The sequence below is a fragment of the Anser cygnoides genome, chromosome 19, assembly GCF_040182565.1.
Source record: "Anser cygnoides isolate HZ-2024a breed goose chromosome 19, Taihu_goose_T2T_genome, whole genome shotgun sequence".
Lineage (NCBI taxonomy): Eukaryota > Metazoa > Chordata > Aves > Anseriformes > Anatidae > Anser > Anser cygnoides.
In genome coordinates, this window is record NC_089891.1 from 1080028 (window position 1) to 1104361 (window position 24334).

Below are 24334 nucleotides of genomic sequence, written 5' to 3' on the forward strand. Positions count from 1 at the left end.
TCCAGAAGTGCGGGGCAAAAAACAAAAACACACCATGCTGATTTGAACTATTGTGTGAAGAGATGGGAGTCTGGAGAGATGGAAACGAGTTATGGATTTGAACAAAGACTGACAGAACATCTGTAACCAGCCACGGCGGGGCCCGAGGTCTGAGCTCGTGGGCAGGTCCCCACCCAGCCTGCTCGCCTGGATCTCTGGAGGAGAAAGGGAAGAGCATTGGCACCGAGAATAAAGGGAGACAGTGTTTGGAAAGCAGAGGGCTGAGAAAGATAAGGTTTGCCTTTGCAAGTAAGGAAGAAAAGGGATATTGATGGTTCGGATTGTTTACGTTGGGGTACTCTGGTTACAGTAAAATTCAGTGGTTCTTTTTGAAGCAAACGGAAAGCCCCAGGGGGCTCCGAGCGGGTTGAGAGAGCTTGGAAATAAACAAAGCTGCGGCCTGGATCAGCTCGGGCTTGTAAACAGGGCCCGGAGCAGGCTCGTAGGGAAGAGGAGCTGGTGGAAAGCGGGGAAACGGGTGTGGCTGCGGGGGACCTGGCGGGGGGGGGGGGGGGGGTGGCTCCTGCTCGCACCGGGCTGCTCGGGGCTCCGTGAGTGGGGCCTCGGACACGCCGGGACGGGGACAGGGACAGCGACAGGCCCGCCAGGCCCCGCCCGTCTCAAGCGGCGCGGGGGGAGGTGGGGGGGGACGCGTTGCTGGGCGCCCGCGAGCATCCGCTGAGCCCGCCCCTCAGCGCCACCCCGGGCGGGGCGATTGCCATTGGCGGGCCCCCGTCACGTGACAGCGGCCGCTCTCCGCCGAGTCCCCCGGGGCCGCCGTCGCCTTGCCGTTGGCCCTCCCTCGTCACGCGGCGCGGCCGGGGCGGGGCGGGGCGGGGCGGGCCGCATGTGGAGGCTGGCGCGGGCGCTGCGGCCGGGCCTGGCGGGGCGGGGGGGCGCGGGCAGGGCCATGGCCGAGGGGCCGGGGCCGGGGCCGAGGGGCGCCTCGCGGCGGCCCCGGGGCGTCCCGCGGCACGTTTGGGCCCGCGAGCGGCGGCGCGACGCGGGGGCGGCGCTGGCGGGGCCCAGCACGGTGTACGCGCAGGTGGTGGCGGCGGGCGGCCGCGACGCGGGCGCCTCCGTCTTCGTCTTCTCCGAGTTCAACCGGTGAGCGGGGGGCGGGGGGCGCGGGGCTGGGGGCGGCCGGCGCTGCCGGCGGCCTCACCCCCCCCGTCCCCCCCCAGGTACCTGTTCAACTGCGGCGAGGGCGCGCAGCGGGCCATGCAGGAGCACAGGTGAGCGCCGGGCAGGGTGCGGGGCCGGGCCGGGCGGCGCCGGGCCCCGCTGAGCGCCCCGCTGTGTCGGCAGGCTGAAGATCTCGCACCTGGACTGCGTCTTCCTCAGCAGGCTGGCGTGGGCCAACGTCGGCGGGCTGCCGGGTGAGTGTGTGTGTGTGGGGGGGGGGGGGGGTGGTTGTGGGGTCGCAGCTGGGGCTCTGCAGCGCCTTCACCTGCAGCGGGGTGCGAGAGGCGCTGCCCGCCCCGCGCACGTGGCTGCCTCGGCCCCGAGGTCCCGCAGAGGGAAGGCGCCGCCAGCACGGAGACGTTCGTGAGCCGGGCTGGTTTGTGCTGGAAGGGTGCTGCTCCCTGCCTGTCCTCAGAGTAGGCTGAGGTTACGGCAGGTTGTCCAGGATTTTGTTCGTTACAAGGCTGGGGATCTCCCCAAAAAGTAGGAGGGTAATGGCCTCCCCAGGTAGCTTGTTCCACATTACGACTGTCAAGATCCACGGGTATTTTCAAGATTTGCGGATATTGGCTGTATCTGCGGAGATACCTGACTCATTGAAACCTCCACAAGGCTGTGCCAGAACTGAGTTTGCATCCAGGTTCAGGCCTGGTCTTCACAAGACGCCCAGCGCTCCTTGGCAGCAAGAGGGAGCTTTCTGGTATGACCTGTCAGTGGGTCTGTGGTAAAGCTGTTTCTCTGCTGTGTTTTAGGTATGATTCTCACATTAAAGGCTATGGGGCTTCAAAGATGTGTTTTCCTAGGGCCACCAAAGCTGGTAAGTAGTGGAAGCTTGCAGAAAGGGGAGAAAAACCTTCACATATTGATGCTTACCTTGCAACTGGGAGAGCCGGTATTAAGGCAGGGAGTCATCTTAGAGGTATAAGGTGCCGGTCCGATGTAGTGCCAGTCTGAAGGCTCTGCTGGAAAGGTTTAAAAAGCAAATCTCTTCAGTTACACGCAAGACAGCATCAGGCTTCTCCTAAAACTGTTTTGTCAGTTAGTGTTCTGGAAAATAATTTCAGGAAAAAAAGAACATCCTTTGTTCTCTTGACTGCTTTTCCTCCCCACATTTCCTTTTGATAGGAAGTTGGCATCTGATCTCCAGCCAAGGCGTGGTATTAAGCCGGTAACGATTGCCTTAAGCAGAAATTTTCCAGTCTTTGTCCTTATTTAATTTCCTCGCAATATTTAGCGGGAGGTAATGGTGATTCAAGGGATGGGAGGAATGGTTCTGCATTTTCCTTTCTCCGAACTGGTGATGCCCACTGGAGGTGGGACACCTGCCCGGTGCTTTCCGGCCGGCTGCATGCTGCCCGTTTTCTCCTGCGGGGAGTTGATCCCGTGGCTTCGTGAAAGTAAGGTTTAACTGCTGACAGTGGTACTCATAGTTTGCACTGCTGAGGGGTGGCCTCCTGACTCACTGTCTCTTTTCCAGCAAAACTACTTGAAAGCAATTCGGCTCTTTCCTGGACCCCTAAAAAGAATGGATTTAGGTACGTACATAAGGGGAGCACAGCTAACATCAGCTTTTTGTTTCAGCTGTAGCTAAAGTTGCATTGAATGTTAACAACTTCAGAATAAAGGCTCTAGTTACATCCCTTCAAAGGTGGTTTTAAATAGCTGTTTTGATCTGATACAGTGTCCAAACCCATCCCAAGAACTGCTTGGAAGAAAAACAGTGTTTCCAACTCTGGTTCTGGCAGGCAGCTGCCAGTCTGCCAGACTAGCTCATGGAACTCAGGTTTAAAGCGCTGTTAAGGCATTTTGCTCCCAGAGGCTGTCAGTGAGCTTGTTTACCATGGTGGTAAGGGCTGTTCTGTGGCCAGTGGGCTGGTAAGAGCTTTCATTATTCTTTGATCTTTGCAGTGGGGCAGAGAACGGAAAGGGGGACGTTCAGCAGGTTTTGTTTAAGAGAGGAAAATATGCTTTTCTGATCTTCTTGTAGAGCATGAATCTGTTCTTTGAACTCCTCAGTGACTGTTTCTGATCTCTTTCCAGCTGTGCAGTTGCACACAGAGCCGGAATATAAGGACGAGACGATGACAGTCCACCAAATACCTCTTATAGGTGAGCATGTGATGCTGTAGGCAGACAGGAAAAGCACTTGTTCAGTAATTGTACTTAAGGGGATTGAAATAGCAGCTTCTATTTGCAAGCCTGAGTAAGGAGAGGCTTATGAATTTACATGTCCTTCTCAGCAGAAGGATCTTTCAAAGAAAGCAGACGTGCTGAGTCAGCCTTTGTTTGCTCCTTTTGTTGTGGGTAAAGAATGGCATGTGAAACATGACTGAATCTGGCTTTACTAGCCAGCAGAGTCTTCTTACTACTAAAAGCTGCAATACTTTGGGCACAGACATAACTTTGACAGAGTTTAGCTGTTTTGAGAGAATCTGAAGGACTTACTTCAGGTGCCGTCAGACATTTAAGAGGCTGGTACATGCAAGAGCAAGTCAAACTGGGGGGAGACGGTCAAACTGTCTTCTGGTACAGTTTGAACATGAACGTCATGGAAGAGGAAATGTTGCTCATGCTTTTCCTATTTGTCTCTTTTGTTTGAGTGATTTGTCCGGTTTTCTTCAATTTGGGACAGGAAAACCACTAGATGCTGAAAGTATGTTTCCTCGGAGTCCAGCGTTATCAGCACAAGGTGAGAATAGCCCAAAAGGTGACACAGAGCCTGGATCTCCAAAAGCTGCACGTCCAAGCTTGGATGAGGGCAAAGGAGAAGAAAGCCCAAAGAAAACAGGTGAAAACAATGGGGAACTCTTAACTTTCTTGAAATAAAAGCAAATTAAGAACGTTCATGTGTCCTCCAAGCTGTTTGTCTTGTGGCAGTGAGGTCTGCAGAGGAGCTCGGCTGCAGAATTACAATGAGCAAATTGAGTTCTGGTACTTTGGAACTTAATGCAGAACTATTAAGGCCTAGGAATGGGGCGTGATTCCTACCTGGGGTGTGCTTAGGTTGTGTAGTGATTTGCTTCTGGCTGGAGTGGGTGCTCCAGCCTTTGCAATGTAATTATGAGTGGATATTGGGACTGATAAATTTTCAAACTTGTGTTTTATTTATTTTTGTTTTGTACCTGAAGCTGTGGGCTCTCTGGCCTTAGGTGCTTGGAACGCTTTGCTGAGAGGCTGCAAGTTGGCTGGATGATGTTGCTTCTGTTATTGCCATAGCAAAAAATTCATCTTAGCTTTAAGGGAAGTGGTAGTCATTGAAGATACTCAGTAGTTTTGCTTTCTTTTGCAGGTGATGAACAGAAACGTGCCAGCAGGCATCCTGATCTGGTGATGGCTTTCCTTTGTAAAGTATGCTTGACCACAGAGATCTCGTGGTCAATATTTTATCTTCCTAAATAGATGTACTTGGAAATAGTATTTTCGTGCAGGGCTCTAGAAGTTATTTGGTGGTTCTACTCTCCAAAGGTCAGAGGAGCTATAGTATGAGTAGGAACCGGTAAAAACTTTTTTTTTCCAGTGGCACTCTTTACAAAGCAGCCAACCAAGAGTATGCAAGTTCCATTCTTGCTTGATGCTTACGTTAGGGAAGTCTGTCCCACTTGCATCACAAAAATAGGAAGGGAAAAGCAGTAACATGATCCTGGAGAACCAGAAGGTCTGGTGATAGCTTCTGGGGACTAAGTTAGACTGCTGGCTGTGGAACCGATCATATAAAACTACTCCGCCTTCTTGTCTAGGAGATGGTTTGTTAAAAAAATTGCTGTTTCATGTCTCCAGAATGGTGTACAAACAGAGCACTGGATTTGCCATGTCTTAACTGGAGCAGTGGGGAAGGCTTTGTTTCTCAAGATCTGGGATTGAAGTGAAAAGGGGAAAAAATGGAAAAAAAAAAAAAAATCCCTTGGCTTCTGGGGAAACAGCTAAACTGGAAGAACATGGAGCTTATTTCCTGACATGGTTTAACATTCTTTATGTGGCTGATAATTTCTGTGGTTGTTTTAACTTTTTCAGATTCACCCAAGGAAGGGAAAATTCCTAGCAGTTAAAGCGCAGGAGATGGGGCTGCCGGTGTAAGTACAGGAGCCCAGCCTGCGGGATGGGGCAAGCCCGGGCATATTGGTGATGCCAAGCTAAAAGTTTTGGTGGCCTTGTTTTCAGGGGAACTCCAGCCATTCTGCCCATAATTACAGCTCTTAAAAATGGGGAGAGCATCACTTTCGAAGGCAGGGAGGTAAGACAAATGTGTGTTTTCTGCTGTGGCTTAGTGTTGTCCTGGGGGTCCGGTGAAGGCGGGAGGATGGCACAGCATACCGCAGAAAAAGACTGGTTACGAGCGGGCATTGGGACAATTCCAGTTGTGGGTGGGTTTTGTTTGTCTGGTTTTTAATCCTTGTCCTTGAGGCAAGGATGGGTGATGGTTTTCTGCTTATTCCCTCTCATCCCTGCTCATGTGTTTGCTCTTTTGCTGTTTCTGAGCTTTGAGTGGCTACTTTTGGTGACTGGCCCTTGTTTTCAGCCCCAAGCTGTTGCTGAAAGTGGCTCCTGTGACACTGGGGCTGTTGCAGGGGTGTGGTTAGAGAAGTATGCTCTGACACGAGTTTATTTGTGGCTGGGGATGTACGCCTGCAATTTGTTAGGGCTTCTGAGCCTCCCCTTCACAAGTCCTCAAAGCTGGCTCAGATTTAGGAGTGAATGAGTGGAGCTGATCCCTGCATGTTTTAAATTTGGTGTTTGACTGTTTGCGTAGCCGTTGTTGCCTCCTTACTCTTTTTGCACCTCTTAGACCACGGTTTTTAAGCGGTTCCCGTGTGCAGGGTCTTACTCAGATGTTAGTTTGAAGTCAGAGGCAGAGTTTGCCCTGTCCATGTCCTGGGTGATCTGTAAGCAAAGATCCTAACCTAGGGGCTAGGACTGACGTATCTTCGTCATTAGAATTTTGCAGAGCCTCTTTTCTTTTTGATACTGTCTCCCACGACATCCTGCTAGCAAAGCTGAGAAAGTGTGGGATAGAGGAGTGGGCAGTGAGGTGGGTTGAGAACTGGCTGACTGGCTGAGCTCAGAGGGTGGTGATCGGCGGCGCAGAGTCTGGCTGGAGACCTGTGACTAGCAGCGTTCCCCAGGGTCGGGGCTGGGTCTGGTCTTGTTCAACATCTTCATCGATGACCTTGATGAGGGAATAGTGTCCGCCCTCAGCAAGTACGCCGATGACTCAAAGCTGGGAGGAGAGGCTGACACACCAGAAGGCTGTGCTGCCATTCAGCGAGACCTGGACAGGCTGGAGAGCTGGGCAGGAAGAAACCAAATGAGGCTTAACAAGAGCAAGCGTAGAGTCCTGCACCTGGGAAGGAACAACCACATGTATCAGTACAGGCTGGGGGATGACCTGCTGGAAAGGAGCTCTGTGGAGGAGGACCCGGGGATCCTGGTAGACAACAGGTTGGCCGTGAGCCAGCAGTGTGCCCTGGCGGCCATGAAGGTCAGTGGGATCCTGGCATGTATTAAAAGGAGCGTGGCCAGCAGGTCAAGGGAGGTGATCCTCCCCCTCTACTCTGCCCTGGTCAGGCCTCACCTGGAGTACTGTATCCAGTTCTGGGCTCCCCGGTACAAAAATAATAGGGATCTCCTGGAAAGAGTCCAGCAGAGAGCCACAAAGATGATATGGGGCCTGGAGCATCTTCCCCGTGAGGGGACCTGAGAGACCTGGGTCTGTTCAGCCTGGAGAAGAGAAGACTGAGACTGAGAGGGCATCTCATCAATGTCTATAAATATCTGAGGCGTGGGAGACAGGGATGTGGCCAACCTCTGTCAGTGGTTTGTGGGGACAGGACAAGGGGCAATGGCCACAAAATGGAGCACAGGAAGTTCCGCACCAACATGCGAAAGAACTTCTTCATGGTGAGGGTGAGGGAGCACTGGGACAGGCTGCCCAGGGAGGTTGTGGGGTCTCCTTCCCTGGAGATATTCAAGCCCGTCTGGACGCCTACCTGGGCAGCCTGCTCTGAGGAACCTGTTTTGGCAGGGGGTTGGACCCGATGATCTCTTGAGGTCCCTTCCAGCCCCTACAATTCTGTGATTCTTGAGCAAGCTGTTAATAGCATCTGAATCTGCAGTGGGAACCTAGAAGCTGCTAAAATTCCGTTCTTGACATTGGCTTATTGCCTGTTCTAAGACCAGAACTAAGGTTTCCTGGGACACAGCAAAATGCAGACCTGTGTAATGAGAGGGCAGAATGGGAACAGGAACTGTGTTGGTTTGTTTGCCAGACGTGGAGTGAGGCTGCTTAGAGCTGATTCTGTGAGTCTGGCAACCTGCTGGGGCTTGCTGGTAGAACGGCTGCTGAGCCTGACGTGGCCGTGTATGAGCGGTTGCTTGTACAGCTTGACCGTGGCGTGGTCTTTGTGCATCTGCCTGCAGCTCTCGCCTGAAGAACTGTGCACCCCTCCTGATCCCGGCCCAGTGTTCATTGTGCTGGAGTGTCCTCACGAGGGCTTCGTGGATGCTGTCTGTGAAAACGAGACCTTCCGAAGGTAGCGGAGCTGGGTGACCTGAGGTGTTTTGGGGTAGATGTCCGTGCTGAGCCTTCTAGAAAAGGCAGGTCTGTGCAGGGTCTTACCAGGCCCTTTGGAGGAGGAAAAGTGCACTGGCATAGTGCTGTGGAGCAGAGCAGACATCGCTTTCCTGTGCGGTGAGCCTGGATGCTTAGACTACACGGAATATCTCTGTGGGGCTTGTGCAGAGGCACATTGGGCTTCTGAAAGGCTCTGCAGATGGTGTTGCTCCTGGAAGAGGGCAGAGGCCCTGCGTGGAAGAGGGGAGGTGTCTGCGAACAACTGGCTTGAGCCCCCAGAAGGGAGCCTTGGGCCTGCTGTGACGGGGAGCCTCGAGCTCCTGGGCAGTGCTCTTGAGATCTGTGTCTGCGTTCTTCTGGGGGGTGAACCAAGGCTGGAGGGGTGGGGGGATAGCAAGGTGACGAGGGACCAGTGCTCAGCCGTCCTTTCTGTATTTGAATGTGCTGCAGGTACCAGGAAGGGCTTCCTGAGAACCAGGTGGCCATGGTTATTCACATGACTCCAGAATCAGTGCTTCGGGACAGCCGCTACCAGCAATGGCTAGAAAGGTGCGTGGTGTTCTGACTGCTTGGCTTTGTCGTTGCTGGGCAGCAGCGTGTTCTTCCCAGAGTAGGGTTAGATGCTGGGTATCAGCAGGACTCTGCTGGCTCACGAGTGAGGGTTTTTTTTTTTTTTGCAAGTGCCTCAGGTGTGGGGATACCCCAACACAGGGCTGAAACTTTGTATGTTTTATCATTGTCTTACAGATTTGGACCTGGAACTCAGCACTTGGTGCTCAATGAAAAGTGCTCTGCAGTGCACAACCCACGTAGCTACAAGATCCAAACCCAGCTGAACCTCATCCACCCAGAGATCTTCCCTCTGCTCGCCACCTACCAGAGCAAGGTAGGCAAGGCCCTGCTTGGCTGTGTACCTCTCCCCTGAGTGAAGCATGTGCTTAATGTCGCTCTCCTCTCTGTAGGAAGAAGAGGCTGGATGCAGCGTGCCCATTGTGCGAGGAGAGTGCCTTTTGAAATACCAGTTCAGACCCCAACAGGAGTGGCAGAGGTCAGTGGGAATCTTTGTGGGTTCCCAGTTTTTGAGAGGCGGCTTGAGGCATGTTTTCGATGTTATTCTATGCTGAAGGAGGACAATACATAGGTACCCTTTGCAGATTCTTGTCCCAGTCCCTGAAAGCCTAAGAAAAGGTATACAAGGATGGGGGTGAGTGAACTGCTGAAAACATCACCTGACCAGTGGCTCTGGAGGATTGTTTTCGTCCCTTGCTCTGGTAGCCTCATGTGCCTGCCTCTGTCTTCTGCTTTGATCTCATGTGCTGCACACCCAACTGTGGCTCTGGCAGAGCAGGTGGTGGCAGGGAGAGATTGTTCAGGAAACCTGGTGAAAAATTTGCCATTTTGAACACCCAGAAAGCCTGGTATCAGCTGAAAGCTGCAGGTGGTCAAACAGATGCAGGTTCCTACGCTGGTGCTTGCTTTGTGGGTGAATAGGAGACGCTGTTGAATGAGGCTTTTGAGGGCAGAGGGACGTGATGTAAGAGAACACCAGCTGTCTAGACTCAAATTTCTGTCTCTCTCGGGCAGAACAAGAGTTCCCAGATACTAAGAAGAGCTTAACTTTCTGTTTTTAAGGTACCTGAAGGCCTGCTGTACTGCACACGCTATAATGCAGGCTGAGGACCCCCCAGCTTCTGATTGGTGCCTGGAGCCCTTTCCGTGAGCCAGCACTGTGCCCTTGTGGCCAAGAAGGCTACAGTTAGCCTTGGGTACATCAGGAAAAATGTTGCCAGCAGGCTGAGGGAAGTGATCCTTCCTCTCTGCTCAGCCCTGTTGAGGCCTCACCTGGAGTACAGCATCCAGTTCAGGGCTCCCCAGTATGAGAGAGACATGGAGGTACTGGAGCTTGTCCAGTGAAGACGGTTAGGAAAATGGAATGTATTTCCTTTTTATGAGGAAAGGGTGAGAGAGATGGGCCTGTTTAGTCTGGAGAAGAGAAGGCCGAGAGGGGATTTTATCAGTGTGGATAAATATCTTTAGGGATGGTGTCAAGACAGTGGAGCCCGACTCTTCTCAGTGGTGGCCAGTCATAGGATGAGAAGCAACAGACACAAACTCAAACACAGGAAGTTCAATCTGAATATGAGGGGGAAAAACATCTTTACTGTGAGGGTGACAGAGCACTGGAAGAGGTTGCCCAGAGAGGCAGTAGAGTCTTGCTCTGGAGATACTCAAAAGCTGCCTGGCTGTGATGCTGTGCAACATGCTCTAGGTGACCCTGCTTTTGAGCAAGGGTGTTGGGCTAGTTGATCTCGAGGTCCCTTCCGGCCTCAACCATGCTGTGTGTGAATTTGTGGATTGCTCTTCAGGAGTCTTCCCGCTTCCCACGCAGGGCTTTGCAGAGCCCTCTAGTGTCTGACAGCTCTCTGGATCTGGACAGTGCAGGGGAACATAGTGCTTTTACATGAGCATCTTCAGTGTGGTGGGATGGTGATGTTGCTGGGGTGGCTCAGCCTAACCAAGCCTTCCTGGCCCATGTCATACTCGTGAATTTTGAGCCACTGCTCAAAATGAAACCTGGAAGGAGCGTTTGACCCGTTGTTGTAAGGCTATTTTGGCACAGTTACTTCCAGAGCAAGGTGTTTTTTTTTTGTTGTTGTTGTTCCATTCCATGCCCCATCCTGATACCTGGCCTGTCCTTTCAGAGATGCTGTGACTGTCTGTGATCACGATGCATTTGTTGCTGAAGCCCTGGAACTCCCTGACTTCCAGGCTCGTGTGAAGGAGTGCAAAGAGAGCCTGCCTGCTGTACCAGGTAAGGATCAGCAACTTGTCATGGCAAGTAGGAGGTCCTGATGAACCAGTGCTTTAGAGTCCACCAGAGCTGTGGATGTTCAGTCTTCCCGCTGCCTGAGAGGTGCTCTTAAGTCCTCCTGGAGCTGTGCAGATTTCAGGCTGAGCCCAAACTCAGATTGTTTCTGTTGAGTTATGCAGTCTTCTGTTTCTGTTGTTCTAAAGTTGCTAGGTTTGGGGATTAAGCACTGTTGGGGACAACTAGAGTTGTAGCACTCGTGTGTTATTTGTGGTGACCAGAGCTCCGCTTGCATTGAATGCTGTCGTAGCAGTCAAAGTGCAAGCCTGTATGTTTGGGAGATGTCCTCCTCTAGAACCAGCTCCTTGTAAGGCATTCTCTGAATTTCAGTTGCCCTGGTGGTAGTGGGGCTTTCTGGTATGGTCCAGCACCACTGACTTGCTCTGAATCCCCATCCAGAAAGTTAGGGCACTGTGGAACAGCAGCTAGGTCCCTCTTGAATTAGCAGATCCATGTTGTCCAGCGAGCAGAGTCTTCCTTTGCCTGCCTTGGTATATGCAGCTGTGCGTTCTGCTGTGCTTTTGTAGTGGTACCTGCCCTGTCTTCCATCTTCCCTTGTGAATTCTGATACATTGAGAAAGCCAGAGGCTGAGCCAGGCAAAAAGGAATGTACTGAGCATATAGACTCTGGAGATGCTGTGCTGTTGAACTGAACCATGTCTGACTAGGCAGTATGTGGATAACACCTGCTTACAAATTGTTACTGTGCGTTTTCTGCAGAAAAAATGGATGCTTATCCCGAAATTGTATTCTTGGGAACAGGATCAGCAATTCCGATGAAAATCCGAAACGTCAGTTCCACGCTGGTAAATATTAGGTAAATCCTGATTTCATGTGTGTTTTGCTCAGGGAGGCTCAGTATCGCAAGGGTATTGCCCAAGGGCTGTTTTGACAACAGTGTTGGTGACACACAAGGCGAGTGCCCCTATGGTGGAGTCTGTAGGACTTCTGTTCCAGGCACGTGTCTCTCTGTAGGTGGGGAAGACCTGAGAGCTGCCTGTAAAGACAAGCACTTAATGCCCTCATTCATTTTGCTGCCTGCCCTAAGAGTGTGTTCAGCATCAACACAACACCAGAATGAGTTATGCAGACAGAACAGTCTTCCTAGAGCCTCGGCTGGTAGGACTGGAGTAGCAATAGAGGTAGAGCACTGAGAACTCTCTGCCCTTCAGCCCAAAAGATTCCCCCACCCTGAATAGGCCCCGGTCAGAACTCATCCGGCGGCTGCCAAATGTCTTTGTCGCTTGTCTTGCCAGCTCTACCCAATCCCTGCTCTTGGACTGTGGGGAAGGAACGTTTGGACAGCTCTGTCGCCACTACGGAGAGCAAGTTGACCAAATGCTGTGTAACATAGCAGCTGTGTTTGTGTCTCACATGCATACCGATCATCATTCGGTAGGTTTAATGCCTTGGAAGGAGAAGGGGCTGTGTGCTGGTCTGCTCTGCTGTTTGGGATTTGGATGTGTGTAGCTGCAGTTGACGTTGTAGGCTGCCCGGCTCCTAAGGGCCGCAGTTGCCCTCTGTGCTCCCCAGCCACTGCTGCATGTCTGTTTCTAATCCCCTTTTGCTTCCTGTTAGTGGTCCCTGTAGACTTGCCAGGATCATCCAGACATATTTTTTTAATCATTATCCAACCCAGCTTCCTTCAGTGCTTTGCAATAAACTCCCAGAAGGCCCAGTTGGTCTGTTTGAGATTGGGCCTGGTGAAGGCAAGCTGTTTGTTGGTCTGCTGTCTTGAGTCCAGAAACCAGTCTGGGACTGAGATGCTGGCTGGAGGCTTTCTGCCCTCCACCTTTCTTTTGGGAGCAGACATAGCACTGAGAAGGGCTGAGAGGCACGTGTTGAGTGTGGGCTGCTGGTCATCAGCTCGTGGCGTAGGTGGTGACAGCGTTCCAGTTGAGTTAGGTGTAGTTACTGGAAAAGCGGTAATCGAGTATTTCTGACTGTATATTTTCCAAAAACTGCACCTGGATGAGTTGCTGCAGCACTGTTACTACTTATGCACTGGCTGTTTACCACTTCCTGTTGTTTCCTTGCCTTTGCAGGGCTTGATGAACATCCTGATGGAGAGGCGGAGAGCTTTTGTAAGTTGTACTGTTGTTTCGCTGCTCCTAAGCTTGCCTTGGAATGAGGGGAAGGAAACTTCCCCTTATTGGTGAAAAAGCACCATCTTTTCCCTAGGTGTTTCTTCTCCGCGATTTGGTGTATACCTGGTACTGATTTTCCTTCTGCCTCTGCTTTTACAGGCCTCCCTGGGTCAGGCTTTTAGCCCTCTGTTTCTGGTAGCACCTGAACAGATCATGCCTTGGCTATATGAGTACCACAACCACTGTGAAGAAATTCTCGGAGACATCAAGTGAGTGTTCTGTGTGGTATGCGGGGAGATGTCATCGCTTCACTGAAGGCTGCTCTGACTCCTTCTGCTGTGTAGGATTGTGAAGTGTGACTTGCAAAGGAGAGGGTAGGGTTTGTTACTCTGTTGTGCTACTTAAGAGACTTGCATGCAGATTAGGAAAAGGGAGTTGGACAAGTCTAAAAGGATTCCTCAAAGGGAGGGAATTTGGCAGTGGGGAAGAAGCGATTGGACAAGTTGCTGGGGCACTGGATAGTTAATGCAAGGGCAAGAACACACAAGTGAACTGAAATATTTTGTTTGTAAGGCACTGAAGACAACTTCTGTGAGAAATAGGCTGCTCAAAGATGAGATCAGGTTTTGCTTTGTACCTGTCCTTAGTTCTCTTTTCTCCCCTCCCTCACAGAATGGTTACTTCCCAGTCTCTTGTGAAAGGCTGTGAGAACATCAAACCTAAAGTCAAAGGGTTTGTCAGCTCTTTGTTAGAGATCTATGACTTGGCTGAGGTAAGCTCATGACCTGACAAGGCCAGCAGGTGCTACGACAAGGGGCAAGAGGGGACCTGAGGCCTAATGCTTGTTTCTTGTTCAGTTTCAGACTTGTGAAGTCCAGCACTGTAAAAATGCTTTTGCATGTTCGATGATCCACAAATCTGGCTGGAAGGTAGTCTATTCTGGTGACACAATGCCCTGCATGGCCTTAGTGAAAATGGGTAGGTGACAAAAACCCTCTGAAGAATTTCTTTAAGGCCTCGAGCTGTTAGTAACCGAAGAGGGCACCCCCAGCCCGTAGTGCTATGCCTGCAACCCCATGAAGGGCTAAGGGGGGTGGGGGTGGAAGGCGAGACTTCACATGCTTATTTAGGCGATGGAACTAGCTTGTGTTCAGCTGAAGATTGAATGTACAATTATTTACACAGGGAAAAATGCTACTCTGCTGATCCATGAAGCAACACTGGAAGATGGCATGGAAAAAGAAGCTATAGAGAAAACACACAGGTGGGGTGTGTTCTGCTGTCTTAGTGTTGTAGGAAGGTAAAGGCATTTAGGCACAGACCTCAGATCTGATGGTGAACGGCCCAAGGCTGTGGTGTGCACAGAGCTCTTCAGCACTAAGACTGGCATGTTGCTCGCTGTAGTAGTTGTACTCTCACAGCTCTCCTGAACATTCCCAAAGAGAAATCAGGAAAGCTTTTAAGTGGACAGTAATAACTCTAGAAATAGACTGGGCCAAAGGAAGGGCCCTCTGCTTGATTGCATTTGAGGACTAAACTCAGAAGGCCGAAAGGTCGTCTACCCCTGTCAACTAGCTGCACAATTCAAACAGCTCTTCAGCCAGTGATGCGAGTGCAGCCCCTAGCAAAAGTGGGGAGCCTTGAGAGCAGCAGCTTGTGCGTAAGCTGAACTTGCTGCCACCCCCGTGAGGAGAGTTTGTCCCCAGTTTGTGAATCACTTAACAATTAAGCTTCAAGTTAATTAGTATCTTTCCTGCACTCAGGTCATTTGGAAGTGGGAGACTTGTCACCTGTGCAAGTTGTCGGGGAAAAGGTGCCTGGGCTTGTGTGCAAGAGCAGGACGCCTTGTGCCCAGCAGGTGTTGTATCTAGTGCTTGCTGTTGGTGTGATGGGACCTTAGCTGCAAGACACAGCCTGCTGCGGCCTGTTGGAGAGGCAGCGTTAGCCAGCCTGTGTGTCACAAATGTGCACGGTGCCACATTCCTGTTCCTTTTGCAGCACAACCTCTCAGGCAATTCAGATTGGGATGAAGATGAATGCAGAGTTCATCATGCTCAATCACTTCAGCCAGAGGTATGCCAAGATCCCACTGTTCAGTGAAGACTTTAGTGAGAAGGTTGGAATTGCATTTGATCATATGAGGGTAAGTTTACAGCTTTGATCCATACTATGGGAAAGGCTTCGGTGCTACTTGGAGATGGCTGCTCATGAATTAAATTCTCCATTTCTACTGATGTATTAACACACTATATCCTTTTGAGAGCAGTTTCCTGTGAAACAGCTCCTTTTACGGCTGTCAGGAGGTGTCAGCGACATAGGGGAGAATGGGTGGCCCACAGTGAGCAGTTTCACTTCAAGACAGGTGCTAAGGGCTCTTGAGACCGGCAGTTCATTCTTAACATTCTGGATGCTTGCCTCATGTCGCCTTTATTCTGTGTGCTACTGCCAGCTGAAAAGATATTTTCACTTCCATTCCTGCTCCCTTCGTAGTTCATGTGCTGTCATAATGGCTTTCTGCAAAAGACATCTGGGAGCCTAAACCTTGTAGAGCTGCTGTTTGTACAGCTGCATTCAGTACGGTGAGAATAGCTCACTAGCCAGTTAGAGCTGTACTGTGTGCACATAGAGGATGTGCGCGCACATCCTTTCCTGTGAGGAAAACATAAGTAACTTGGTACGTGGGATTGGTAGCCTGGCTGTTGCAGGGTTGAAAATATCACCTGCCTGCCTAGTGTACGTGCAACTGAAGACCTTCAAGAGCTGGGTGCTGTACAGAGGAAGGGGCAACGTCCTGCCAGCTGAACAGGCGAAAGACTAAGGCGGGGGGGGAGGAAAACAAAAAGCAATTCTCAAGCAGTTGCTCCTGTGCCCAATTTATTTCAGGTACGTTTTGGTGACTTTCCGACTATCCCAAAGCTGATCCCACCTCTGAAGGCTTTGTTTGCAGATGACATAGTAGAAATGGAGGAGCGGAAGGAAAAACGGGAGCAGCGCCTTCTGAAGGAGGCTGCGATAGTCATGGACAAACTGGCTGGTGGTGAGAACGAGGAAACACCATGCCAGAAACGGAAACAAGCCAAGAGCCCTCAGGAAGTATCAAACAAGAAGCTTAAAACAGTAAACTGAAAGAAAAGAGGTTGAGAATTCTCTGCTCTGTAAGGGGCGCTCTGTCCTCTGCAGGCCTCTGAAGTTTGCGGTGCCGGGGGCTGCCCGCAGGTACAACGGGAAAAGGGTCGGGCCTCAGCGTCTGGGTGTGCTCGGTGGTCAGTGGATCACCGTGGGCTGAAGCTACCAAGCATGCTGTAAGCAGCTGGGAGTCCTTGTGGCAACAGTATCTATCCATGCGGCTCCTGTTCCTGGGTCTCAGCAGTCCACACCATTTTTCTTTCAGCCAAGAATTTTCTCCAAACTATTTTATTTTTTGGTTTTATACTAGAAGCTATCGGTAATGTAGCAGCAGCAGTTACAATCTTGGGAGCTGCAGGAGGTCAGGTCTGAGAAGCCCTCAAAGGGCTGTGGGTTCTCCAGAATAAGGTGGGCAGGTCTCTGGGTATATGACTAATGTAACTTGGCATCAGGACCTAGTCTGTAGGAGGAAATTTCACAGTAAAATGGGACCCGATTAATTGCTTTTAGAGATGTAGGTTGATTTAAGGATCTGAACGCTGCTGAGTTCCCATTTTAGTTTGGTTTTCTTGGTTGATTTCCCTCCCCCATCAGAAAGGTTTTCTAAAACCTTTATTTACAGTCTGAATAAACCATTCAACATCATACATATGTGTGTGTTTTGCCTGGATTCATGAGGATTTGGTGAGAGCTATGAACTGTCTGATTTGTTGCAGAGAATGACCTTGTTTTGGTGTTTCTGCATTACAGCTTAACTGTAAAGACAGGTATCACTTTGCTGAGCCTCGTGCCAGTTGTGGTTGTGTTTTTGTGTTAGAAAAATCATGCCTGCCTCTGTTACCCTCCATTGAAGAGCTTCGTTCCTCACAGTTCAAGGGGGTAGCGCTTGGGGACAGCTTTTGAATCCAGTAGGGGCCAGGAAAGTTGGCAAAGGAAGCTGATGTAGGACAGGTCTGTGGTTAAGAGGGGGGTACTTTTGAGGCTTTCTCTGGGTCAGACTTCCTCCTGCTGCTGTAATTACATGCTTTGGAGCAGGTGGGGGAGCAGCACACAGCTTTTTCAACGAGTGAATTTGCAGAAGTAACTTGAAGGCTCTAGGCCCTCGAGTGCTCAGCAAATGATAACAGCACGCAAAAAAGAGTTACGACTTCATTTGGAGGCGGTAGGAAATAGACAGCAACGCATCTACTGTGGATTAGCTGTGCTTTAACATTACGCTTGTCTAAGGAGGAAACTTAGTAATTGATGCAGCTGGGTACTACAAAAAGTTCCTGCTTGGCTGTGAAGAACAGCAGGGAGCTGGGATCAGCTATGAGCAAGGACCGAGCAACCCCTTGTTGCTGCACGGGTGTAAATAGGATCGCGGGCGGTTGCTGGGGGAGGGCGGTGCTGGATCCTGTGCTTTGCGCAGAGGTGGCGGGGGGCCTTTTGTGGAGCCAGGGATAGAAGAAGGGGGGCTTGCTTAATCGCATTAATGATTTCTAAATCAAACAATCGTTATGATTAAAGCCAGGAATGGAAGAATGGGGGCTTGCTTAATTGCATTAAAAATAGACGTTGCTGAGTGTCTTTGCTTACTGCTGTGCACATTAACTGGCTCTCGGGGGCCCCCCGCAGAGGATGGTTCCTGACAAAATGGGGAACCTGTCTCAAAAACCAGCTGAGACCGACCTTGTGGTTTGGACAGGAGCCGAGGAGCAGCAGCGTCTGCACAAAGGCAGGGGGTCAACCACTGGTGATGAAGAGGAGTTACCGGCCTTCATCCTCACACCCCCCCGGCGACCACCACCAGAAGGCATTGCGCAGGCGCAGATGGGAGCGGTTTATGGAAATGCCTCCTTGGAGCTGATTTTAATACAAAGCGGGGACAGGTTCTGCATGTGCCTAGGTGTATCGGGAACCTTCACGCACGTGTCGCTCTTTGCTGTGTACAACCGAGGCAAGTTGCCGCGTCGGGGCGCGCACGCCTTTGGGAGCTACCCCGCGTGTGCCCGGCGCCGAAATAAACCACATGCCTACTTGATAACTCATTCGCTTTGAGTTCTACGAATCGTCCGTTGCTTTTGTTACGTGCCAGGAGTCGGGCAAGGAGGGCTCCTTCCCCCGGGGGTTGGCCGCGAGGCTTTCGCCGAGAGCGGGCCCGGCCGCCAGGGGCCCGGCTGGGCGGCGGGAGGGGCCCGGCCGCGTCCCCGGGCAACGGCGGCTCCTCCCCGCAAACAGCGCCCAGGGCCGCCGCATGGAGGGCGCCGAGGAGGGCCCGGGGGGAGCCGAGGAGGAGGCCCCGGACCCCCGCGCCCGGTGGCTGCTGCGCTGCGCCGCGCGGGGCCTGCGGGGGCCGGCGGAGCGCTGGGAGCGCGGGGCGGGCCGTGCCGAGCTGCGGGCCTTCCTGGCCGGGGCGGCGGGGCCGGCGCTGCTGGCCTGGCCCGGCCCCGGGGGGCAGCTGCTGCTGGGGCCCCCCCCCGGCGCCGCCCGCCGCCGGCCGCCCCAAGGCGCTCTTCTTCCTGCGGCGCCCCGGGCCCGGCGCGCTGCTGGCCGGGGACCTGCCCGCCGACGCCCTGCAGCACCTGGCCGCCCTGCTGCGCGAGGTGAGGGCGGCCCCGGCTCCGCCCTCGCGGGCCCCCGGGGTGTGTGTGTGGGGGGGCTGGAGCTCGTTGGAGCCTCCCGGCCCTCGGCCCCGGTGGGCCCGCGGAGTGGCGGTGACCCGACCGCCGTGCGGCCGCAGGGCTGGAGGTGCCCTCGGCGCCCAGCCCCGCTCCAGGCAGGGGGGACGCCGGCAGCGGGCTTCTGGAGGTCTCTGGCGGCGGAGGCTCGGCCACCTCCCTGGGCAGCCCCTGCTCCCTCACCCCCATGGTCCAAAAGTGCTGCCAGGCGTTCAGACGGAGCCTCCTGCGGTTCAGCGCCTGCCGAAGGGCTCGTGGTTTTCCTAGGAGGTCTTCAGGAGGTGTGGGCGCTCCCTGTGCCCACCAAGAGCCCCTCAGCTACGTGACGTTGCCTGGACCAAACTCCTGACCCGGAGGGGTCTCCGCAGCGACGCTGCAATGGAAAAGTAAAGGAGCTGCTTGCACTGAGCAATTCTGGTGACGCTGTTGGTGCAGTAAGATGCTGACTGACTGACTGGGTTCCCAAGAGCAGGCTGCCTGGCTGGCTGGCTTTGATTTTGGGGGATAATGCGTTATTTGCACAGGGAGCCTTTGTTCTGAGGCGTTTGATGAGTTCTGTGGTCTCGGGAAGTCCACACAAACTGTTTTTTGTATCACGGTTTTGCTTATAGATGGTGGCAGGTAGCATGTGATACGTGTTGTGAACTCCATCTGTTACAGAGAGATTTTGGGGTAGGAACGCATCAATAGATGCTGTTAGATCCCATTTTCCTGGCTGCCTTCAATGGCTGGGATTGTGCACCTGGATGGCATGTTTGCAGGCTTCTCTCCCCCCAGTTGTTCCAGATGGATACAGTGTTCCCATAGTGAGCAGATCGTGCCTGGGTTTGGTCCCAGTTTCTGCTCAGACTTAAAGGAAAACAGAACGGTTGTCAGCAGAACGGGGGGTCTGTGGGAAGGTGAAAAGGGTCTTGAATTTCCTGAGGCTGCACAGAGCGCTTCTTGTAAGGGGCCTTTTATTGGGGGTTTTAGGTCAGTCTTAGAAGACTTTGGTCAAAGGAATAGTCTGTGCCAAACTTCCCATGGGTTACTTAGGGCATCAGCACACCAAAACTGTCTTGATTCAGTAGGGAGCTGAGCTGTGGGTCGCAGCTGGGGTGACCTTTTCTACCTGTCGCACACAAACCCTTGGCATGGCTGAAGGGAGCACACCGCCACTCTGTGGAGCTGGGGACTCGTTCCGAGTCCCCTTAGTGTTTTAACAATCTAATAAGAAAATAAAACAGCTATTAGTAGGCCCGTTACAATAATACCAGTACTAGCAGTCCACATGATTTAAGTCAGAGAAAAATCTTGCTAATAATGTAGTTAAAGCTGTTGAGTGTGAGCCCCACACTCTCTGCCCACGTTCCTGGGGCTGGGCTCCCCCTTTCTGTGTCCCTCTGGCCGTGGGGTGGCTGATGCCGGCCTTCGCCGGGCTGGCAGTGCCAGTGGTGAGCACGAAGAGCCGTCAGCATCCTGGTTGCCCCAGCACAGTACCATGGTGGTGCTGGGGTGTTCCTTCTCAATTTTGGGTCCAGTTGCAGCTATTTTAATACCTTTTCTTACCGCAGCCTGCTCCCCTCTCATCAGCCCCAGCTACAGCTGCTCCCTGCAGCCTCCCCGTGGTAACACAGGGGCTGGTGTTTGGCACCGGGGGTGGCCCGGCTTTGGTGGGCTGTTGCCACAGGCTGTTCGCAGAGCGGGGCCAGCCCAGGGTAGGTGACAGCCCCTGCATTGCTTCCACAGCTGGAACAAGCCAAAACCAGCCCAGGTGAGCCCAGGTCACCCTGAGACCTTGTGCTGCCGGTGCAAAGCCTGGAGGTGGCAAAAGTCCCATTAATTGGGCCACAGCTTGGGAAAATAACGTAAAAAGCAGCCTGTGCTGAAGACCCGCGGTGCGGTTTGGAAGGGGACCTAGGCGACCCTCACCAAGAAGAAGGTCCCAGGGGGTACCAGGAGAGCTCCCCCTTCAGCAGGCTGGGGCTCAGCCCTGCTGCTGTCGGGGAGGTGTAGCAGTACGCGGGTACGTCAGCACGTGCCGCTGGCCTTGTGTGAGAACAGCGCAGAGCTGTCCCAGAGCTGTCCCAGGTCTCACCTTGCACGCCCAGCAAAACAGCCGGGCGAATGCTCTGAAATACCATCCTGGCAGCCTGATTGTCCTGTGCCCTCCAGGGGCAGGGGAAGCCCTGGGACAGTTGATGGAGGTGAACGTGGTTGGTAAAGGAGCGCAAAGAGCGCTGGACACCAGCTTTTTCTTATTAGTACCTGTAAGGGTGCTGAACCTTGTGATCCTCAATGATGCACAAGAGGCGTGAGGTTGCTGGAGCTGGAAGCTCTCACACCCCCCGGTCGGAGCCAGGGCAGCAAGTTTCATGGGTGGGTTTCACCTGGACAACGGTTTAGATCGGCAGCAAAGCGGGCCTGCGGAGAGGTCCCTTTGTTCTGACCTGCCCTTGATTCTCACAGGCAGCAAGCTGCTTGGGGCAGCAAGGAATTTGGGACTCCGAGCTTGGCTGAGCAGGGACCTCAGGGCCTGGGGACATTTCAGTCTCCTGCAGCTCTTTTTTATCTATTGCTTTTTCATGACTCCTGCTACAGGTGATTGTGCCCATCCTGACGAACCGTAAGAACCACCAGGGCTGGCCACAAGTGGTGTCGCAGGACATTATACATCATGTCCACAGCCTAAAAAGCGCTGTCTCCGTGGTGGTTGGCCAAGTAAAAGGCAGGACTGTGCTGCCTCTCCCAGCAGGCTCAGAGGGAATCGAGAACATTGATCTGGAACACGAGAAATTGTGAGTATTGCCCCGTGCTTTCCTCTGGGTTATCTCCTGCTGATGCGTATGCTGTCTCTCTGGGGACACCTCACTGACCGTGGTGGCTCTTCTTGCTCACCATCATCTGCTGCTCATCCAGGCTGCCTGGGTGGGTGTATTTTGCTCTACCTGCTCTCTAGTTCATGGACTCTGTCTCTGGGGACCACGCAACACTACAGGCAGGTGGGTGAAGCTCAGCAAGTGCAAAAGCAAAGGGTACACAGCAAAGCAACAAACTGCTTGGGTCAATGGGATAAAACAAACCCTGTGGGCAAAACCTCTGCTGCTTTGCTGTTGCCACTGAGCAGGAAGCCAGTGCTCTCCTGGCTGAAATTCCCTCTGGTTTCTGTCTGCCAGAGCATGCCCCGCAAATGCACTGCTAGAAGTTACGTGATTCACTTGTTCATGATTCATGCTGCCTGCTAGGTCAGAACTATTCTGCCTCCCTTTAAAACTAGATTTATTATTCAAAGGTACATGAAAACACATCTACAACTTCCTGCAAGTTTCTAAACTGTTCATGGTCCCATACAGTGATATGGAAACTGTTGCATGTATCCTCTTGTAGAAGCAGGGTGGTTTTGCAGACACCCATGGCATTTCCTTGTGTTTCTCTTCAAGGTGTAGATGAGCCACTTTGGTAATTTCAGTTGTCTCTGTTTTTGGTTAAACCCCCCTGGATTCTGAAGTTCACTTCCAGTCCTTGAGGGACAGTCCCCAGGAAAACCACCCCAGCGTTTCTGGCTGGTCAGGACAGCTTGGGAAGGCTGGGCCCTGTGTGCAGCTGGTCTTTGTCTTGCAGTATCTCTAGCAGCTGTGGAATCACCATCCTTTGCTAGCTGATATGTCAGGCGGGGTGCTCACATTGCAGCTGGGGGGAACTTCCACCCTGGCCCCCTGAGCAGCCAGCTTGGTGCCCAAATCCAGAGGTGGCAGGGCTTTGAACACTGCAGTGCTGTAAGCCTGGCCCAGAGCAAGGTAACAGAGCCTGGACTGCAGGCAGAGGCAGATCCCTTGGCACATTGTGGCATCGCCGTGCCTCGGCTACACGTTTGCACCCTGTGGGGCCTGACGAGTTCTGTTAGTGCAGTGGGATTGATCGCTCAGGACAGGACGTGGGGCAGGTGGGGTTGCAGGAGCCATTACTGCTTCCAAGGCAGCGAGGGGACCTGTCCGCAGTGTGCCAGCCCCTCTAGAGCGAGAGAGTTTGTGGCGGTGCGGGAGAGTGGGTTGAGCAAGAACAGCAGGAAGAGAGCATCTTGCTGGGGGGATGGCTCTGCAGGTTGGACCCAGAGCCCGAACGGACCTGATGCTTCGGGGGCTGGCTGTGCTGAGAGGTGGCGGCTGGCTCTTCGCTTCCACCGTTCCTTTTATGAAACCACGTTCATCAAAGTGTGTTGCTGCCCACATTGCTGTGGTTGCTGTTGAGCTTCATTCATTTTCTCTAGGATGTAATTCCTGTATTAAAGCAATGGCAAAATCTTACGTTTTTTGATGGTTTTGTGGTTTTGAAATGTGAAGCTAGACCATAATCTGTAAAATCCAGCTGCCCACGTGGTCATTTGAAGCAGATAAAGCTGAGTAATAAATACAAACAAGTGGAAAGCAAAGTTAACTGGGTGGTCTGTTATTTTGCAGCCTGGAGCTGATAGATAAATCCCTTGTGCATGCCACTGAGTCAGCTATCATAGACTGGAGCTACCAGATCCAGAGAGCACTGAAGAAAGAGTCCTCAGAGCCTCTCCTGCAAGGCAGCAACCCCAGCCCGAAGGTGGAGCTGGAGTTCTGGAAGCACAGGTACCCCGGGCAGCCCGGCTGGAGCGTGGTGGGCTCTGGTGCTGGCTGCGTGCTGGTGGCAGACAGAGCTGCTCTGCCAGTTGAAAAGAGCAGGCTGCCTCGGGTTTGTGGAAAGACTTCAGCCGAGGCGAATTGCTCCCGCACATAAAATAATTGCAATCTGCAAAGTGTCTCAGAGACCGGGGGCAGCTGGCTGTATTTTAACGTAGCCCTAGCGCCGGCCCCGTCACGTCGTGAGGGAGCAGTTCTGGAAGTGCTCTTACCATCGCAGTTCACTAGGAACCAGCTGCAGCAGTAAGAGCTGATGGACACCTCCCTGGATCTGTCTTCTTTTTTCTGCCCAAGAAACTTATTTTTGAGGCCTAGAAGATATTTTACTTCCTAAGAAACAGAAATCTGGTTCTGTGCCTCAGAAGAGCTCGTTGCTGTGCCCTGTGGTAGTGGCAGACTAATGCAGCTACTACTGCTAGTGTGCGTAGTGAAGACTAATGCAGCCTTCTCAGAAGCTATCACTATCTTTTATTTTTAAAGAATCTACTGATTTTAACAGGCCCTGTCAATGTGTTTTTTGTTTTTTTGTTCTTTTTTTTTTTTTAAACGCAGAGCTGATTTCTGAGCTCAGCCTCTCCTGGCTGGAATATGCTAGTCCTCTCAGCCAGTCTGGGAGCATGTTTGTTATCCACAGGCATGCACTAGGTCTGGGGCTAAAGGAGCAGCTGGTGCTCGTGGATGAGGGGGGGTTTGGGACATTGCTGTCTCTCCATGGCCGCAAGGAGACCCTGGCCCCTACAGCAAAGTCTACAGAACTTTTCAGTGCCACAGCAGCATGGATGAATTTCGATCCCACAGCTGAGCTGTGCTTGGCAGGGGTGAGGTGTGAGCACCCACCCATGGTTGCAGACTTCGCTGATGGTAGAGCCCTCTGTCAGAAGGGCTGACTTGACAACTTTGTGAAGGGCCTTCTGGAAATGGTGCAGCTTAGCTGGCTGTTGTTCTCCCGTCAGTGGACTTTAGATGCTCAGGAGACAGGGCAGGGAATTCCCTCCTGCCCTTGAAAACTTCTGTGGCACGTTGGTATGGGCTGACTTAGGGCAAAGCCCAGCCCACAGGAGAGCTCTCACTAATATCTGCAGAAATAACTGGTGGCTTCTCTCAGCAGTAGCGGAGCTGCCGGCATGGTGAGCCTCAGTGCCAGCTGTGTGTCC

General features: G+C 52.6%; 2 protein-coding genes across 3 annotated transcripts in view; both read left to right on the top strand.

The window, feature by feature from the left end:
• Positions 1-871: 871 nt before the first annotated feature.
• ELAC2 (elaC ribonuclease Z 2) lies at positions 872-16521 on the top strand. Of its 2 annotated transcripts, XM_066980303.1 has the most exons (24): positions 872-1146; positions 1224-1274; positions 1348-1418; positions 1977-2041; positions 2702-2759; positions 3265-3333; positions 3857-4012; positions 4514-4572; positions 5236-5294; positions 5383-5455; positions 7639-7751; positions 8243-8341; positions 8540-8678; positions 8755-8840; positions 10495-10604; positions 11382-11478; positions 11918-12056; positions 12707-12745; positions 12908-13017; positions 13421-13520; positions 13606-13726; positions 13934-14012; positions 14747-14891; positions 15632-16521. In XM_066980303.1, the coding sequence occupies exons 1-24, from the start codon at positions 887-889 to the stop codon at positions 15872-15874; spliced, it is 2541 nt and encodes an 846-aa protein (XP_066836404.1). In that variant the 5' UTR covers positions 872-886; the 3' UTR covers positions 15875-16521. The 2 variants fall into 2 exon arrangements, with proteins under 2 accessions (XP_066836404.1, XP_066836405.1); XM_066980304.1 differs by lacking the exons at positions 872-1146; positions 1224-1274; positions 1977-2041 and having other exon boundaries at positions 1396-1418.
• Positions 16522-18031: 1510 nt separating this feature from the next.
• DNAH9 (dynein axonemal heavy chain 9) overlaps positions 18032-24334 on the top strand; it is a 198131-nt gene continuing 191828 nt past the window's right edge. The window contains 4 exon segments of the mRNA XM_066980302.1: positions 18032-18323; positions 18325-18459; positions 21115-21311; positions 22971-23129. Coding sequence (XP_066836403.1) covers positions 18111-18323; positions 18325-18459; positions 21115-21311; positions 22971-23129 — 704 coding nt within the window. The 5' untranslated portion in view covers positions 18032-18110.

Excerpts from the sequence above, each read along its gene's own strand:
- ELAC2 (XM_066980303.1), top strand. The coding sequence starts at position 887 with ATGTGGAGGCTGGCGCGGGCGCTGCGGCCGGGCCTGGCGGGGCGGGGG. Across the intron at positions 2,042-2,701 it reads TCCTAGGGCCACCAAAGCTG|CAAAACTACTTGAAAGCAAT; the intron begins GTAAGTAGTGGA and ends TCTCTTTTCCAG. Across the intron at positions 12,057-12,706 it reads TGCATACCGATCATCATTCG|GGCTTGATGAACATCCTGAT; the intron begins GTAGGTTTAATG and ends TTGCCTTTGCAG.